The sequence below is a fragment of the Panthera pardus genome, unplaced genomic scaffold (assembly GCF_024362965.1).
Source record: "Panthera pardus isolate Hobbes unplaced genomic scaffold, ASM2436296v1 HiC_scaffold_20, whole genome shotgun sequence".
Classification (NCBI taxonomy): Eukaryota; Metazoa; Chordata; class Mammalia; order Carnivora; family Felidae; genus Panthera; species Panthera pardus.
Window position 1 is genome coordinate 85,418,602 of NW_026526766.1, and position 18,730 is coordinate 85,437,331.

The following is an 18,730-nucleotide window of genomic DNA, read 5'->3' on the forward strand; positions in this document are numbered from 1 at the left end:
GATGGTGGGGTGCAGACTCAGTGGTCAACTGGTTCTTACTCCTCTCTGGCTACCCCGGTGTGATCATCAAGCAGTTCTTCTGTAGCCGCAAGCAGGATTAGTAACGCATTGCATCTTTTCTGATGGGCGCCTTACCGGTGGTTAATTTTTCTTCTTGGTTCGTGCAATTGCAACATCCTGGAGTAAACCAAGCAAGCCCTGGGGTAGGACAGACCCAGGTGCTCAAATATTGTTATCCATAGGCTTTCTTCATTTTCTGGGTTGACTTTGTTTTCCAGGTCTTTCCGCATTTAGGCAAAGAAAGTTAACCATTTTGGGCTTAACTTTCTTTTTTTTAATTAATTTTTTAAATGTTTATTTATATTAGAGAGAGAGTGAGACAGAGGGCGAGTGGGAAAGGAGCAGAGAGAGAGAGGAGACACGGAATCCAAAGCAGGCTCCAGGCTCTGAGCTGTCAGCACAGAGCCCAATGCAGGGCTCAAGCCCACCGACTGCAAGATCATGACCTGACCCAAAGTCTGACAGTTAACCAACTGAGCCACCTAGGCGCTGCGGGCTTACTTTCTACCAGTATACAATCCCAGCAGAAAGGTAGTGCCTCTCTTTCAATCGTTTTAGGGCATGTTTTCCAAGCTTGGCATTCATTGTATCTCTCGGGTTGTATGCTCATCCCTGAACCAATCTTTTTGGCCAGAAGTGGGTAAAGCGTGCTCATTGGCCGAGTCTAGATCAAGTGCCCAACCCAGAACAGAGGGATTAGATTGCTTCCATCCATAGAGACCAAGAGGCAGTTATTACCCAAAGGAAAATCCATAGTGCTATTGCCAGAAGGGAACTGGATACTGGTTTGACCCCTCAAAGGTATCACCACATTTGGGAAGCTTTTCAAAATACAGATACCCCGATGCCACCCGAGAGTCACAGCATTGGGGTTTCTGCATCTTTTAGTTCTCGTCGTAAAAGACTACCTTAGTTGAGTGTTGAAAGTATGCTTACTAAGTTTAGCCGCAGTGGGTGCGGAGCCCTACATAGAGATTTTGAATCACAAATAGAAAACATATTTTCTCCTTTCTCAAATATTGCTTCCTACATAGTGGCTTCCTCGTTAGTAACGCATATAACCCACACCTTGTGAGAATACAAGACAAGAGCTTTTTGTTCCTGAACATGGCTTTCAAGGCCAAGATAGGGTCACAAAAGAACAATTATCTCTTATGCATTGTATTGCCTTCTTCTTCCTTGTGTTTCTCCCGACTTCGAGATTCTTTGATTTTTTTTTTTTCTTTTTTTTCCAGGAGACTCTCTTCCCCCAGGTAGTTTCATAAACAATTATTTTAATGTGGGCTGTTTTCATAATCTTCATTCCTCTATATTATGTAGTTATTCTTTTTGTTTGTGTTGGGCTGTTAAGTATTTAATCACAAATAAATCTGCCGCTGTCAGTTTTCTTTTGGAAAAACAGCAGTCTTCCTGGGAAGGATTATTAAGAGCTGTCTTGTATTGGGCTGACATAATGGGCTCTTAGGGCCAACAGAAGAAAATTAATTTTCATATTATGTCTGTTCTCCTAAGAGAAGGGAAAAAAACAAGTTTTATTATTCACCAAGAGTTTAAGTTAATGCAAACCAGCTTCCTTTCTCAGAGGAAGACAATAGTCAAATTCATTTTGCTTTAGAAGGTTAATATGAGAAATTATGTTTGGTTGTCTGGTTTCCAGAGTTAAAGATCTGAGCAGAGATGGAGCCTGACAGACAGTGCTATAAGAAAATTATTAGACATTTGGCCTGTACAGTGAGACTCACTGCTGGTTTTCCTGAGGGAAAAAAATTTCTAAAGCAGCATATGCAAGTGCAGGGGTGTGGGAAAATATGAGCCACACATCTGCTTGTCTCTGGAGCTAGGATCTTGGAGGACAGGAGGCAGATGCGGGTTAGCAACGAGGTGTCGCTGCCGAAGGAGGTTTGTGTTAAAGGCTGTTCCTGTTCCTGCAGGATTGCTTGTGAAAGTAAAAAAGAAAAAAAAAAAAAGCCATTGGGAGCATAGCAATATAACGCTAATAATTTGATGCCAAAAAGATTAAAAAGATTGACGTCAATCTCTGTTTTCTGAGTTGGAAAGATACCGAGGATATTCGTAGACGTTAAGTGAAAAGAAGCGAGTGGCTTCTTCTGGTCATAGCATAGCAAGTGTGTAGAATTACAAATGGGATTTAAAGTTTTCTAGGAGCCATATCTTTTTTTTTTTTTTTTTTTAAGTAGGCTCCGTGTCCAACACGGGGCTCAAACTCACAACCCTGAGATTGAGTCACGTACCCTACCGACTGAGTAAGCCAGGCTGACTCACCCCCTGTGGTCGCCATATCTTAAAAAGTAAAAAGGAACAGGTGAAATTAATTTTAACAGTTTTTATTTTTGCTAACTTACTATATCCAAAACGTGACCCTTTTAACATGTAATCAATATTAAAAATAACGAAGATCATTTACTTTTTCTTTTGGTACTTTCTTCGAATTCTGGTGTGTATCTTACACTCACGGCATCTCAGTGGAGACCAGCCACATTTCAAGTGCTCAGCAGCCACATGGGCTCTGCCGCTCCCTCGCTGGATAGCACAGATAGGGATTTGGGGTAGGAAGTTTGTGAAAGCGTCCATTAAGGTTTTTGTTTGTTCCCTCACTGCAACTGTGAATCACCGTGAAATAGGAGAAGGAAACAAATGGGTGTGGGGGGGGGGGGGGGAAGGATACCAGAAGACTTTAGGAAAAAGGAATCACTAACTAAACATTAGTCAGAAAGGACGACTGTAATTTGATGGACTTCCATGAACTGTTCGCATAAATCCCAACTAAAATTTAGACTTGGAGAGTTAAATGTGACACCATTGTGTCACGGATACAGGATGTAATTTAAAAAAAAATTGGTTGGGGGGGGTGGGTAATGATTCTCTGTGTCAGATGTTGCTGATAGGTCAAACAAGAGAAAGAACTTAGAACTGACTGTTGGGTTTAGCATCGTGGGGTCATTGGTGGCCTTTGACAAGAACAGTTTCTTTGGAACAGCGGAGAGAAAGTCACCCTGGCTTGACTTCAAGAGATCAAGGAAAGGGACTAGAAACCATGAATACGGTGAGCTCTCCTCTGGCGTGGAAGGGCTACGAGTTGAAAAATTGTTGGTTGGTTTTATTTGGTTTTGATTTGGGGTTTTCTGCTTTTGCTTTTGTTTTAAAAAGAAGTTTATGTCCGATGGGACCGATCCAGTAAAGAGAAAAGATTTCAGTAGCGGGGGAGGGTGTTTTACGTGATAAAGAGAAAATTCACAGAGGCTATAATAGCTGCCTGCCCAGATTTGAAAGCGTGTCAAATGAAAAAGGAATTGGGCCCACTCCACTCTGTGTATGGCCCTGGGCTAGACCTAAAATCACAGTGGGTATGAGGGATAATAAAACAGATTGGGCTCGATACATGAAAGTCCATTCCAGCAGTCAGGACGCCCCATGCTAGCACGGCTTGCTTCAAGATGCAGCAAAATTTGTATTACTGGAGATGTTAAAGCATCTATAGGTCAGACTAGTATCTCTCAACTCTTTTGTGTTTTCAGTACACTTGTGGATACACCAGTTTTTGGTGGCACACTTGAAAAGACGCAAAGCAGTGTTAAGCTGGTCAGGGACAGGGATAGCATAATCGTTACCCACCTCCAGCAGTGACCTGAGAAGCACCTCCAATTAGCATGCTGTCCTTTTGCTTGTCCTTCAGCACTTCTTCGCTGTGTGAGCAGAAACGGCTTAGTGCTCTAAGCACGCTCTCTCTTATATTCAAAAGGCAGAATTTCCACATATTCCAGAAAAGTCCAGTCTTACGTTGTTGCCACTGAAGGTTATACCCACCATTACAACCCCCACAGAAGAAACTCTCGCCCTGCTCCACACTCTGCACAGGGTCGCATGAACCATTCAGCTCAAAATCCAATCTGATAAACATCCCTCTCGGAGGCCTATCATTCGGGAATCGCTTGCAGACTACAGAGTCCTCTCTACCTGGTATAAGCAGAATGAGATTTAATTGTGGCACGGGGAAGTGAGTGCTCACAAAGTTGTGGGCAGGGTGGATAGCAGACTCCAGTCTGGGAGTCTGGGAGTCCGGGAGCCCCCAGGAATAGCTCCTAGGCCCCAGAACCACTGTGCTCTGCCCTGACCAGGAAGGCTGCCATTGATAACAAGAAGCTGACGGGTCAAGCAGCTGTCACCACCTTAGCTGGCTGCAGAGCCATGCTACCGACTCTGCTTTGATCCCCAAGCTGCCACTGAGGCTTCAGAAAGCTATAGATTCAAGAAGCTGCTGACTCCAGAACCACAACAGCTCTGTCATGATCTCTGAAAGCAAGATGGCGCCCCGTATCCTCTTTATGAATCCTCCAGACTTTGTTCTGAGGGAGAGGCTCTCGTGAGTGCATCTGATTTGTGGAATCGAATTCATCTGCAGAACTCTGAACTGCAACGAAGGGTAGGACGTTGACGTTCCGGCTTTCTAACTGTTGCGCACCGGAATGGGGCTGCGATGGGTATTGAGTAAGTCATTCCACGGGGACTGCCACAAACAGCATCTTTCTTTAATCGCGGCAAAAATCAATTAGACACGTGGATCAAAAGTTAGTAGCAAGCCAGTGAGGGTTCCTGTACGGAGGTAAAAACGAGAAATCAGCCCTCAGCTAGCTGGCTGAAGTAGACTTGCCAACTCTCCGTGTCAATGATTCTACAGTAGCACAAATGGAAGTGAGGGCGTAAGTACCGATCTTGCATCTTATGACAGGAGAGGAAAGTGTCTTTAGAGGGGCTGCCAGCCATTAAGTATTTTCCAGTGTCAGTGCCATATATCAGGCCTGGATTGATGTCTTGCAGATGGATCGTCTTTGCTCCATGCACTTGTCACAATGCTCACAAAGTAGCTGCCTGTCAGAGATGGGCAAAGAAATAGAGCAGGTCCCACAGCGGTCTGATTCAAGCCACCAGTGTGCCCTCATTCAAGAAAGGCCAAAATAGTCTGACATAGTCTCCCTATTCCAAGCGAGTATTTCCCTCGTGGTTTTGTATTCACATGGTTACCTCCTCATTCAGCAAATAGCAAGTACTTCTGTTTGCTAGGCACCGGAGATACCCAGTGAATAAGACAGGTGGGGCTCCTGCTCTCATGGAGAGAACATTCTAGTGGAGGGAGGAGACAAGGTACCAGTGAACAAATGTATAACGTTTGCAGACAGAGGGATTCTGCCTTCCCATGCCCCAAGCTCCGCTCCCTCCCTTGACTGCTGAGCCAGCTCAGACCCCAAAAGCTGACGTTGATTTGAAGAGAGGCAAGAATGATGATGTGTGCTTGATTGAGGTTGTTTTCAGCCAACAATCAGAGCAAGGATTAATGTGTCAGATCAAGGGCTCATGGGAGTGGGTGTGGCTCTCAGAAGGCTTCCAGGTTCCTCCTGGGATGTCAGCGGAAGCTCTGTGATCAGCGCAGCCTGCACCGAGGGGGAGGTCAGCCACTTCGAAGGAGCCAGAACTGAGACCTTGTTGCCTTTTATGTCATTTTGCTGCTGCCTTTGGGGGTCTGCCTCCCAGCGTTGGAGACAGTGCTGGTGCCCCAGTGGTGTCCTTCCGTGGTCTGTTTCTTGCTGCATCACGGACAGGGCCTGGCCTCAGCCACCGCAGCTGCTGGTCCCCACCTGGGGCGCCCGGCTGAGTTCCGCTCAATGGCTGCTGATGCTTCCTCGAGGCCATCAGCAGAGAGCTCACTGTGAAGCAGTCCACATGTCTCTACTCACATCCCTTAAGACTCACGACACTAACACTCAAGGCACACTGAGGGCTTGGGAGTTACAACCTGAGAGGGGAAAACTGTAAACTGTTTCTGAGGGCTGCTCTGCGTAAAAACCCAGGCACCTGCCAAAGGCCCCCTCCCAGAGGTTTGCTCACCAGCACCTGTTTTCTTCTCCTTCGGGCCCATCTCCCTCCCAGGAAGCTCAAGGACACTGAATCAGCCTTTTCCCAGCCACAGTTCTAGGGCATTTTACCTTAGAGCCATATGAAGTCTGTCTGTTGTGTTATTTGATCGTTTGTTTTGAGAGAGTTCTTGTTGTTTTGTTGTTTTTTTGTTTTGTTTGAGAAAACAAAGCTGTTAACATGTTTTCATCTGATACCTGTTAAAAATCTTCTGGTCTGTCCTCTTCATCTGCCTTTGGCAAATGTTTTTTTCATAGGTCCTGGGCTGGTTTGTTCCTGCCTGTCCCTTTCAGAATTGAAGCAGTTCTGTCCGGGTCTGTGTTTAACCATTAATAACGTGGGCAGATTTACCTCGACTCCCTTCCCTAGTCTTCTGAGCAACGGTGCGTCTTCTCTGTCAGAGCTGGAGCTGGAGGTCTGGCCTCGATGCTCCTCAGGAAGCAGGAAGAGTCCAGAGACCGTGGGAATGTGCCATCTGTTTTTCCTCTCTCCTCGGGCTCTTGTTCCCATCTGCCAGCCCCCGTGCCTGTGGTGTTTGTGAGCCCGTGGCAGGACTCGCCTGGAATTTCCAGGGCAAACAGGCCCCTCCAAAGGGGGCCTGGGTCAGCGTCACCTCCCATGACTCGCGGGCCTTCTTGTGGTGGACTCCAGTGTACTTTTGGCTAATGTCTTTCAAGAGGGTCAAATGGCTCCTAAGATAGACTTTTTCCTCCCGCCTTCAGCCTTTCCTCAGATTAGGCCAGCCCTTCTTATTAGCATGCTGAGGCAGTGGACGTGAGAGAGACAGAGAAAGAGTGAGAAGAAACAGCTTCTTCCCAGTCTTGCCCAGGCTTCCAGTCCTCATTCCCCCAAATCAGGTATTGTCAGGCCTTTAGAACATTCTTGCTCACCTCCCTCACCTTACGTAAGGTGGTGGAACGCGGTGTTCGCTTTCAAATTCGTCCACACATACTGTGTATGGCGGATCTTCAGAGCACGGAGTTTGGCCATTCTCTTATTTCAGTAAGTTTCTATATATTGGACTATTTTTGCTTACTTCCACGGGTTCCAAGGAATTATGCCAAAGCACACTTACTCTGCCATCCTTCCAAGAAGTTCCTCAATTGCTAACTATATTAAGGAGCGAGACCATAAAGATAAAATGTCAGGAGATTAAGAGGAAAATACATTTTTTTTAAAATTGGGAAGTTAAACCTAAAAAAGATAACAAATGAATGAAAGGATTAACACGGACCGGTGACGAGACAGAATTTGAACAGTTAGAAAATGAAGCTCAAGAAGTAGCCGAAAGGTTAAAAAGCGAAACTCGAAGGGTAAAGTTCTGGCAAACGGATACAATTGGTTGGCAAAATCTAAAAGAGCTAGCATTTAAGTATTTTTAAGCAACGTTAAAGAGTCAAGGGCTAGAGAATCACATGCTAAGACAATGAAAGAATCTAAGTCTTTAAAGGTTAAAGTAAACTAAAAGGTTGAATGGAAGCCGTATATAAGGTTTATCTCATTCTATAATATTCCGTATTAAAGATGTACCTGTAGGGGCACCTGACTGGCTCAGTCAGAAAAGCATGCAACTCTTGATCTTGGGGTCATGAGTTCAAGCCCCACTTGGGGTGTAGACATTGCTTAAATTAAAAAAAAAAAAAAAAAAAAAAAAAGATGTACCTGTAGTGATTGACTTACAGAGGTGTCTAAGAGTGTGTTTAGGTAGAAAAGTGCCAGAATATTGCACGGTCTGCATATGTAAACGTCCCACCAAGCTTTGCAGACAGGTAGAGAAAGGAGCCCTACGGATCCACCGCTCTGGTAACTGGAAGCAGGAAGGGAGTGGACATGGATGTTGTGGGCACAGTCAGGTACCCCGCCAGGTCCCCTCACTATTTCTGGGCCCTTCTCCCCTCCCCTCTTCGGTGCACTGTGGCTCCAACACCCACACCAGCCTTGCCTCCTCTTAGATGCGCTGCCCTCGCTCCTCTGTAGCTGCTCTGTGCGTTCGTGCAGGGCTCCGCGTACCTGGGGGTTTGCTCCAACCCCACCTTTGGCCCTCAGCTCCTTCTCTCAGGCGGGACAGCTGAGGTGCTGTCCAAAATCTAAAGCAAGCCACATAGGTGATTTTACATTTTCTAGTGGCCACTTTAAAATTAATTCTAGTAACAGAATTTTATCTCCATGTAATCAATCTAGAAGTGATTAATGAAATGTCCAAAATCCTTTTGTATGTGTATTAACTCTTTGAAATCAATGTGTATTTCATGCTTCCACATCTCACTTTGCCCACATTTCAGTTACTCAGTTGTCCCATGTGGCAAGTGGTGGCCACTTTGGACAGCCCAGCTCACCCAACCTGAAGCTGTCCCCTCAGAGGACTTTGCCTGCAAATGAAACCTCACGGCCCTGCCTTGCTTCCTCCACTCCTTTGTGGGCTTCTTTTAGGAGTGCGCTTTTTTTGTTTTTGTTTTTTTTTAAGTTTATTTTTAGGGGGGCACCTGGGTGGCTTCGTCGGTTAAGCATCCGACTTTGGTTCAGGTCATGATCTCATGGTTCGTGAGTTCAAGCCCCGTGTCAGGCTCTGTGCTGACAGCTCAGAACCTGGAGCCTGCTTTGGATTCTGTGTGCCCCTCTCTGCCCCTCCCCTGCTCATGTTCGCTTGCATGCTCGCTCTCTCTCTCGCTCACTCTCTCTGTCTCTCAAAAATAAACATTAAAATAAAAAATTTAAGATTATTTTTATTTATTTTGAGAAAGAGAGCACGAGCAAGGGAGGGGCAGAGAGAAAAAGAGACAGAATCCCAAACAGGCTCCACGCTGTCAGCACAGAGCCCAACGTGGGGCTCAAACTCCCGAACTATGAGATCACGACCCGGGCCCAAAATCAAGAGTCAGATGTTTAACCGACTGAGCCACTCAGGTGCCCCTAGGAGCACAATCTTAATAAATCTTTTGCATATAAGTAATTTTTTTTTTCTGTAATTTAAAAAGTCTGGAGGGTTCAAAAGGAAACAAAAATTGTATCTCTCACCGGGAAGCCCTGCTTCATGGTTGGTTGGTTGGTTGGTTAGTTTATTGCTAAGGCAGCCATAAATTCTAGGGAGTCTGGGTTTCAGAAGACTGGGGGGGGGGGGGGGCGCGTCTCACTGAGTAAAGAACAACTGATAACATCAGAGATCCTTGTTTCTTGCCGTTTGTCAGATGTGGAAGGCTTGGGCCTTTGGTGTCTGTCCGGTTGGTGCCGAGATAAATAGCCTAAAGACATCCTAGGCTAAGATTATCTGGAAGTCTGGCTCAGGTATGCAGCCTGTGGGCTCCCCGGGGCCAGGAAGCCACAGGGGGGAAGCTGGGTCATGGCTCACAAAGGAGGATGCCAGGGCGACCTGGCAACGGCGGACCTTTTTTCTTTTTTAACGTCCCTGCAGCCTCACTGGTACCACTGTAGCAGCTTGCGAGTGGGCAGCGCCTGTCTGGCTCCACACCGCCAGCCTGTATAGACTCCCTTCTCTTGGCATCCAGTCCGCGGCAGGATGGTGGTTCCCCGTGCAGATGCCTCTTCCTCATTGATGATGCTGCTTGAGCCAGCAGGCCTTCTGCGCTCGGCCTTGTCACAGTCTTTACTGAGAAGGCATTATGAAGAGGCCCTTTTGGCCACAGCGTCATCTCAGATAGCTTTTTATTTCTACTTTTGCATTTCCGAGCAATTGGATTTTGTTTGCTTATTTGTCACTAGAAGTAGAGGTGAGTGAAGAAGGCTGCTAATTGGCTCAGAAGATAAGGCCAGTCGGGAGCAGAGATACCCCCCTTTCTCTCACAGAGCCGCCCCTTCCTCCCACAGCTACCTTTCCCACCTTCCTCGCTGTGTCATCAGAGAAAGGAGCCAGACAGGTTGCAGGAACCCATTTCTCGATTTATTCCTGTGTGCCACTTGATTCGACAGGCTTTTGCAGCTTAGGTACTGTGTATGCTTTTAGTCTTGAAGTGTGGATTTGGTTCTTTTCATCTACAGTGTTGTTGCGAGTATAGGCCCTTTTAGTGGCTTTTTTTTTGCATATTTTAATTGGAAATGAGGAGAGAAGACCCACGCACTCCTGGACTCACACAGTGATGGCCGGGAGGTCCCTCCTTTGGTGATTCTCCAGAAGCACTTTAGGCAGAGCTTTCTCTTACTGAATGAAGGTGGCCTTTTTTTTTTTTTCTTTCTTTTTCAAAGCTTATTTTGAGAGAGAGAGCACACGCACAAGCGGGGCAGGAGCAGAGAGAGAGAGAATCCCAACATGGGGCTCGATCCCACAAACTGCGAGATCATGACCTGAGGCGAAATCAAGACTTAGCTTAATCGACTGAGCCACCCGGGGGGGGGGGGGGGCGCAAATGTTTCCTTTTCTGAATGAGTTTGTGACAGCTTGCATGCTCACTGGTCCTCCTTTTTACCTTAGACCCCACTGGCTCTTGACACAGTGGATGACTTCGCTTAGTACTGAGGGATGTGAGAGGATTGCGTGGGTCCTGGGGCGCACTCCTCCCCCAGTGCGCCCAGGCATCACCTCCGCACAGCGAGGGGGTGCTACTGTCTCGGTGGGGCATCTGGGTCTGGCAAGTGCCTTGGCTTCGCCCCCCTCCCCCAACTTCCTAATGGGGCTGGCCTCTAGGGGACAGTGTCAGAGTAGGCCAGTGATCGGCCTGCCACTCCTCTGCTCTCAGTGCCTTTCCCAACTCCTTCTGCTTCAGCTCGGCACCCCAGCCTCCAGGCCCACCGATGGATCCGCTGACGAAGGGGTCCTGCGGGAGTCAGATGGCACAAACGCTTCTATGGAAAGCCAAGTCATCACTCTCCTTTGGCATCCCGCCTCTTCAGATGTGGCCAACAAAAGACCCTGAAGTAGAGTCCCAGGTCAACCTGTAAGTAAGTAAAAGAAACATCATCTGTTTGGGCTCGGGCTCATGCTCACTCTAACCTGAAATCCTTTAATGCACAGGAAGAAAGTACTCTATCTTTTTGGGGAGAAAAGGGAGGGAGGGGGGAGCGGATGTTTGGTTGGGGAATTTCTGTTCTTAGTGATGCCTTACTCGTGTATTATTTATTTACTTAGCACTAGAAACTGAGCACCCACTCCGGCCAGGCCCTGTGTCAGGCATGGTGAGCAAAATAGATGCAGTCCCTGTCTTCCAGGGGTTTGCAGCTCATGGGACAGATAGCCATGAATCAAATAGTCGCACAAATAAATATTTACAAATGGTGACAAGTGCTATGTGTTGCCTTGATTCAGCAAACAGTTACAGAATGCCTTCTGTGTGCCGGCAGCATCCTGGGGATATAAGAGAATAAGACCGTTTCCTTACCCTTGAATACAAAGGGAAAAGAATCCAATATTACTGAAAAATGATAATAATTATACCATAGCTAATGTGTTAGTAGGCTCGCATCCCAGAGGGTGATAACTGGGTTTTCCTGTTTACTTCTGAATCCCCAAGGCTTTGTTATGATCTACCAAAAATACCTGTTGGATGAATGAATGAGTGAATGGAGAAGAGAATACGAGACATGGTGCTTGGTTCTCTAGGGGAATCAGAGGCGACCAGGTGCAACAACATGATTGACTTAAAAAACGAACAATATGCCTCATCAATTCAATATGACAAATATTTACCACTATGCGCTATACCCAGGGCTTTTGGGAAGCTAATTCCTAGCTGGAGGCAGGAGTCAGAATCCCTGCGGCTGGTAAACAACTTTTGCCTGAGCCCCACCCGAGAGATTCTGATTCACTGGCTCTGGAATAAGCAAAAGAGGACTCTTTTTTTTCTGTTGGCACTCACAGAACTTAGAGCCTATCCAGGGAGACCGACAAGTAACCAAATAACTCCAGTCTTGCTTGAAAAGAACCATGTATTAAAGTGCTTTAGGAGTAAGTACTCGGCTGGGGCACAGGGAAGAAAAGGGAAAACAGTTGAGATCAGCCTGGCAGGATGAGGGCAGGAACAGGGGAAGAAGTCCTCTTTAAACAGGGAGAGCTACAGAGCAAAGGCTCACATCCATGAAAAGTATGTTCCTGCAGTTTTGACAGGCATCAGAGCAGTGGCTCTTAAGGCTGACTGCCCATGAGACTCAATCCCCCAGGAACTTTAAGAACAAAGAAGCCTGCACCCACTCCTCCCAGATTCTGAGGTCTAGGTAGGACACAAATACCAATACTTTATGCAGCTCTCCAGGTGATTCTCATATGCGGCAAAGGCTGAGAAACGCTGCTTTTACAAAAGTGACCACACGTAATGAAATGAATACAAAATAGTTGTCAGGCAGCTTATATGCCTAGCTAAGGGCTCTGAACTTTATATCTTAGGCAATTGGGGAGGGAGCCTTTGATAGCTTTTATAATCTTAAGAGATAATGCAGTGTAAAAAGTACAAGGTTCACACTGTTTAGAAAAATTCATGATTGCTAGTTCTGTAGTGGATTCTCCAGGGAAACCAGGGCAGGTCGGGAGTCACCGCGGGCTTTTCAGAGCGACCGCCATACCTTCCATAAATGGCCCGTTCATGAGAATATGAGAACTGAATCTGAAACTGAAATCTAAAATTTCAGTAAACACTGAATTATCAGAGCAAAATGATCCCGTTGCTGGCAAGGTAGACCCTCCATCTATCGAGGGTGAGGCGGAGAGAAGGGCAGCTCACGTGTCTCGAGAGAGCTCGGGGCAGAGCCCTGGCACCCAGGGGCACGACCGGCTCCGCCTCTTATAGACTTCAAGCCCCACAGTGCTCTGCGCGCATGACGCAGGCAAAGGGGCGGGCAAGACTGCAAGAGAGCCTATGAGACGTAAAAAAAAAAAAAAAAAAAAAAAAAAAAAAAAAAAAAAACGCCCACTGTTGGCACCTGGAAGGCCCTATTGGTGAGTTATCTGGTTAAGGGTGGGACCAAGTCCTGGTGATTGGCGGCAACCTTGCTGGCCAGGCTGCAGCCAGAAGGAGAGGGTGAGCACTCAGCGGCAGGACTTGAAACTGATCTACCGGGAACCACATGTTGGGTTCTCTGGAAAACGGGCTAGAAAGATGTGTAAAGATAGGTCTTTAAGAACCGCTGCCTTTCTGTGGGCTGCTCATTCATTCATTAACTCATTCATTCATTAACTCATTCATTCAACAGTATTTATTGATGACCTGTGTACCAGGCACCTGTGCAAAGATCCTCCTGTCCAAGTACCTACCAGGCCCGACCTTGCTTAGCTCCTGAGATCAGACGAGCTCGGACGTGTTCAGGGTGGTATGGGCGTAGACATGTGTGCAAACATCCTAAATGCGTTTTCTCCTATGGTCTTCATGAAAAACCGACGAGGTGGCCATTGTTAACTCCATTTTACAGATAAGAGAGCTGAAGCCCAGAAGGGTTAAGAGACATGTCCAGGGCACACAGCTTGTGGCTAGGCAGAGATTTGAACCTAGGTTTGCCCAGCTCCAATGCCAATTTCCTAACCTCAGGGTGCTCAGCCATGCAGTCAGCAGCAAAGTATTTATGGAATGTCCGCATGCACAGGCATCTTGATATATATGAATATATATGTATACATATTCAAGTGAAGAATATAACGGTCACCAATCTGGACACCAATCTGGACATATTCTGATGTCAAACAATTCACTGAGTACCCATGTGCTGTGCAGGGCCCTGTGCCAGGTACTGGGGATGCAAAGAAAGCCTCTCCTTCCAGATGAAGGGGGCTGAGGAAAGCGCTATTCCCTAGGGCAGTCCAAGGAGATCTCCCAGTGGAGGAAATACTTGAAGGGTGAGAACTTTGCCAGGCAGAGGTGGGAGAGGCCTCCCCAGACAGAGGTGACCACATGTGCAAAGTCCAGCGGCATTAAAGCACGCTGGGTGTCTGGGGAACTATGAACAGCCTTGTTTGGCCGGTGAGCCTGGCTGGCGGTGAGCCTGAGAAAATAGGTAGAAGCCTACTTTCCCCCTGGGGAGTGGCAAGGCTTAACCACCCACTAAGAAGTTTGGTCTTGAGTCCCTAAGATGGGGCATAGCATAATCAGATTTGCCTATTGGAAAAGCGACTGGTGTTGAGGGGCAGCTTGGTTGCAGTAGGATAAGGCTGGTGGTGTGGGGCCCTATTAGAGTGGCCAGGGAGGTTGATAGAAGGGTTCTAATGAGTGGCAGGAACCATGGGATTGATTCAAGCAGTATTGGAGAGGAAGATTAGAGTGGTATATATGTGGGTGGGGGTGTGTGTGAGTGAGTGACCCTTTGAGTTTTGACTCAGGCCACTGAGTGATTGGTCTTGCCATTAACAAGAGGACCCTGAGAGGATACAGCACAAAATCCAAGACAGAATAAGACAAAAGACAAAGATCATTAGGTAAATGTCTTCAGTACTGAAGAGGGGTACAGTTACATCTCTGAGGGCACGAGGTACTTCGAAAAGTCTTCTCAGAATAATATGAAGTAGACCTTGAAAAGGAGAACTTCCCTTCCTTCTCTTTTTCTTAAGTGGATTTTAACAGGTAGAGAAGGGAGAGGAGGATATTTTAGATGGCCAGAACTTGGTTTGCCTCTTGTGTGGTACAGTAGTAGGAAGTCTGGAAAGTCAGACTGGGGGGCGGGGGGACATATTGTGAAAGATATTGTACGTAATCCCTGGGCCACTGGGGGACTCTGAATGGTGTTGGAGACACGCAAATGATGGTTGGAGCCCCACTTTGGCAAAGTTAATTTCACAGCTACGTACGGCAATGAGGCCAGGAGCCAGTTAAGAGATGGACTAGGATGTGTCTTCTTGGTTGTAAGTTATGTAAACCCAACCCAAATTAGTTTAGGCCAAAAAAGGAGAACGTTTGGGTTCACGTAACCAAACTAAGGAAAGGGACAGATCTGGCTTCAGGGATGGCTGGATCCAAGGACTCAAATGCTGCCAAGTCAGTCCAGCTCTCTTGTTAGTCCTTACATTCTCATTGTTCTTAGCCCTGCTTCTCTGTGCCTCTTGGCCCCATTGTCTCCTACTGTCTGTGAGTTGTCACCATGTAGCAGGCAGTGTGATCTCAGGCAGCACACAACTTAAGAGGAAAGATCTTTCCCATCCGTTAAAAGAACCCTGGGGAAGGACTGTAGTTGGCCAGTCTGAGCCACATGTCCATGCCTGGTTTTGTGGGTGAGTGTACGGCCAGGGGAAGCGAAGATAGTTCTTGTTTACCCTGGTGAGCAGAGCAGCCTTGGAGAAGAAAAGGATGGTCTGCATGTAGGAGAACAGGATTCAAATGGGTCACAGAAACCAGCGGAGGGGTTTCAAGACATAGAGTGGTCTGTGACTGATCACAAAAATAACTTAGGACATGTTTTCAAAAATGTGGCTCACGGAACCTGTTTAACTGGAATCCCTAGAACTAGGTGGCACTCAGGTGGCTGGATTAAGGTGTCAAATGCGACCAAAAGTTTGCAGATCGAACTGCAATCTGACAGTTGAATGTGATGATTGGGGAGCTGTGGGGCACTTTGGAGAATAACACATTTTTGGTTGGGAAGGGAGGGCAGGAGGCACACTGCAAGATTCTGCAATCCCCACTTCTCTGAACTCATAACCTTGTTTTAGGACTATTACTGACCCCAAATGAGGTAAAATTTCTTCCTAGACCTGTTTCAGCTCAGTGCCTTAGGGGAAAACTCAGGAAAGCTATAGAAAGATGGCTATTGAGGGCCATTCTGCCTTAAACAGACGTCAGCCAGAAGGGGAGGGAAGAAGGTTTGAAGAGTTTTTAATCCCCTTTGAATTACCTGCGAATTCTCTTTTATAGTCTTTCCTAGGATTCATTACAATATACTACCAAAAAGTTGGATTGCTTACAACGTGTAATTCCAACTCTATGTCCCCCTCACTAGGCTGAACTGGCAGTGGTTTACTTTTTGATCTTTTGAGGCAAGTGACCATGTATTTGGAAGAGTTTGTCTTCAAGGCATCATACAACTATTTTAGGCAGTTTTGTACTTAGACATTTTTAAAAAGTCTTATTTATTTATTTATTTTGAGAGAGCATGTGAGCGGGGGGGGGGGGGGAGGAAGGGGGAGAGGGAGAGAGAGAGAGAGAGAGAGAGAGAGAGAGAGAGAGAGAAAAACCCAAGCAGGTTCTGTGCTGTTAGTCCAGAGGCCGACATGGGGCTCGATCCCATGAACTGTGAGATCATGACCTGAGCTGAAACCAAAAGTGGGATACATAACCAAATGTGCCACCCAGGCACCCCTGTACTTAGACATTTTAAAACAGCTTCCACAAGCCTTGAGAGACCTAGTCTGTTCCTGAATGAAGGGCCATGTAAATTTAAAACACAGTGCTAGAAGGTAAGCTTTTCGGTTTGCTGTCCGGGGAAATTCTATTCCCCTGTCTTCGTGTTTCTTTGGTGAAACTTCGGCTCCACCCCTGTGGAGGGAAGAGGTTGGACCACTAGCTTGTCTTGTCTTCCCTTCCCCCTCTCGCCTTTGGGGTTTGGTTGCCCGCAGATCTTGTGTGTTCTCTCCTCTCCTGTTGCCATTTGGAAAAACACACCTTAGTCCTCGTCTGCCTCGGTCTCCCCTGTTCGAGCGCGCCAATCCAGGGACAGCAATTCTGCTGACAGCCATTCAGGCAAGTATCCCACAAGTGGCTCGTGCCAAGGTCTAAACTGGAGGGACGAGAAAGTAGTAGGAAGCCCACACATTTGCCAGTGAGACTGACAGGAAGGATATTTTGGTTTCCATTTGCCTGACGCCTGTCACTAATTCTTAACCGACTCCAAACACAGAGCCCTGGTTTACTGATGAGCTCCTATGGCTCCCACGATGCTGAGACAGGCAAGGATTTGTGTGGGTCTCGTTAGATCGGAGGGTCTGGTTTGGCTTGCTTGCTTGCTTTGCCGCTCTTGTTCCTCCCTTTCTTAGCGGAACGTGTAGCACATAGAAAGTGCTCACTAAATATTTGTTGGGTGTTACATGAAGGGTGACAGAGCCGAGGTGCCAGCTAGGAGGCTTCTGTCTGCAGTGATGAGGGTCCGAGCTAACGCAGGGAACGTGGAAACGGAGAGGAGAGGAGGGGTGAGGGATTGAAAGACATTCTGGAATTCTGTACATGCCCACAGGTGCAAAAATGGCGTATAGAAGCCTGTGCGCTGCCACGGTGTTAGCAGTAGCGAACAATGGAAAACCAGTACCTAGGGAACTGGTTAAATAATACACGATGCATCCGCTCAGCGGCATACTTTGTGGCCATAAGAAAGAATCCGGGAGCTTTTTTTGGTGCTGATGTGGAAAGATCTCCAAGGTACATTAAATGAAAAACTAACAAAAGAGCAGAATTGTATATAGCATGCTACCGTTTGTGTGAAAAAAAAGGGAAGAGGGAATATGTATTTTTCTTTGTCAATGGCTAAGCGTCTCCGGGAGGTATGTGAGAGGAAATGGGGGGTTGAAGGGGCAGGAGAGAGAGAGGCTTTCCCTGTTACAGCCTTACAGCCTTTTAGGCTCTTTGGGTTTTGAACCAAGTGAGTGTGTCCCCTCTTCAGAGAGTGAAATACAAATACACAGATACAGTCAACTTTCAAAAGCGGCACTGTGCAGGCAGCAGGAACCGGGCCCGGTGGCCGATCTGATGCTGGATGTGAGAGAAGGCATAGGTGATTGCCCTGAACCTTGCACCTCGAGTGGCTTACTGGAGAAAAGACGGCAGTTCCGCTGAGCTGCGCACGCAGGAGCAGGTGTGAGTGTGGTCCGGGCCTGCTGGGGTATCCGTGGAACTAGGGCCCGCAGTTGGAAGTCGAGTTTGCAGTTAGATCCAAATCAGAGCTTTGGTTTGGGGAGTCATTAGCTTAGAGGTAATATTTGAAGGCACAGGAGCAGTGAGGTCCCCCGGGAGGGAGGTGGCCTGAATTGAAAGGAGAGGAATGCGGATCTTCACCATCCAGGCTAGGCATGGGGTTAAAAGACTGTGTTGCTGCTTCATGATCAAAGAATGCTGGTTTTGCTCTGCCAGGACATCCTGGCCCTTCCCCGGGGGAACCCAGGCTGCCTGTGCCCTACTCACCACGGAGCCCAACGTCCCCTGGAGGAATAACCGCTAAAAAGCAATCCTGTTTCCCCAAGGAGGTTATGCTGTTGCCAAGAACTGTATTCCTTTGACCATTCGAGTTTTCTATTCTTTCAAATTTTATAGTCCTCAAGGGCCAGCAACCCATTTTTGGTGCTCACCTCATCTCAAAGTCCGGCACAGAATGCTGTAAGGACACACTATAAATAGTGACTAGATAGTATTACTCTTTCTGATTGTGGCTTTTATGGAGCAAAAGGAAATAGTTTAGGCTGCCCTGCCCTAAATTCCCCTCGCTAGCGCTCATTTTTATAAGTCCCGTTTTGGCCTGGGAAGCCCTCGTTCTCACTTGTTCTCCTGACATCTTCTATAGTAATAGACGCTCTTATTAAAATACTTTGCCTCCTACACTTCTGTAAGTTTGGTTTATCCATTACTTTGCTTCCTTTAAAAGCTCTTTCTCACCCTCGGCTTCATAGTCTCATTTTCTTACACTATCTCAGAATCAGAGTAGCTTAGCGAAGTCAACATTTTAGAAAACCTTTCAAAAATATAGTCTGACCTTAAAAGCACAAAGTAAGCTGCTTTTCTTCCGCCACGCGGTCTGAACGTGCCTGCGGGAGAACCGAGCACAGATAAGCATGGGGTGGATCTAAATTGGCCCAGAAAATTAGGAGGACGGTACAGAGATCATTTAAAATGTCGCCTGG

At 47.0% G+C, this 18,730-nt stretch overlaps 1 protein-coding gene across 3 annotated transcripts in view; it reads left to right on the forward strand.

Annotated features, from left to right (window-relative positions):
* GARNL3 (GTPase activating Rap/RanGAP domain like 3) overlaps positions 1-18,730 on the forward strand; it is a 149,679-nt gene that overhangs the window by 6,133 nt on the left and 124,816 nt on the right. For all 3 annotated transcript variants that reach the window (XM_019421089.2, XM_019421088.2, XM_053908287.1), the window contains exon 2: positions 10,704-10,874. In XM_019421089.2, coding sequence (XP_019276634.2) covers positions 10,732-10,874 — 143 coding nt within the window. In that variant the 5' untranslated portion in view covers positions 10,704-10,731. The remainder of the gene's footprint in view (positions 1-10,703; positions 10,875-18,730) is intronic.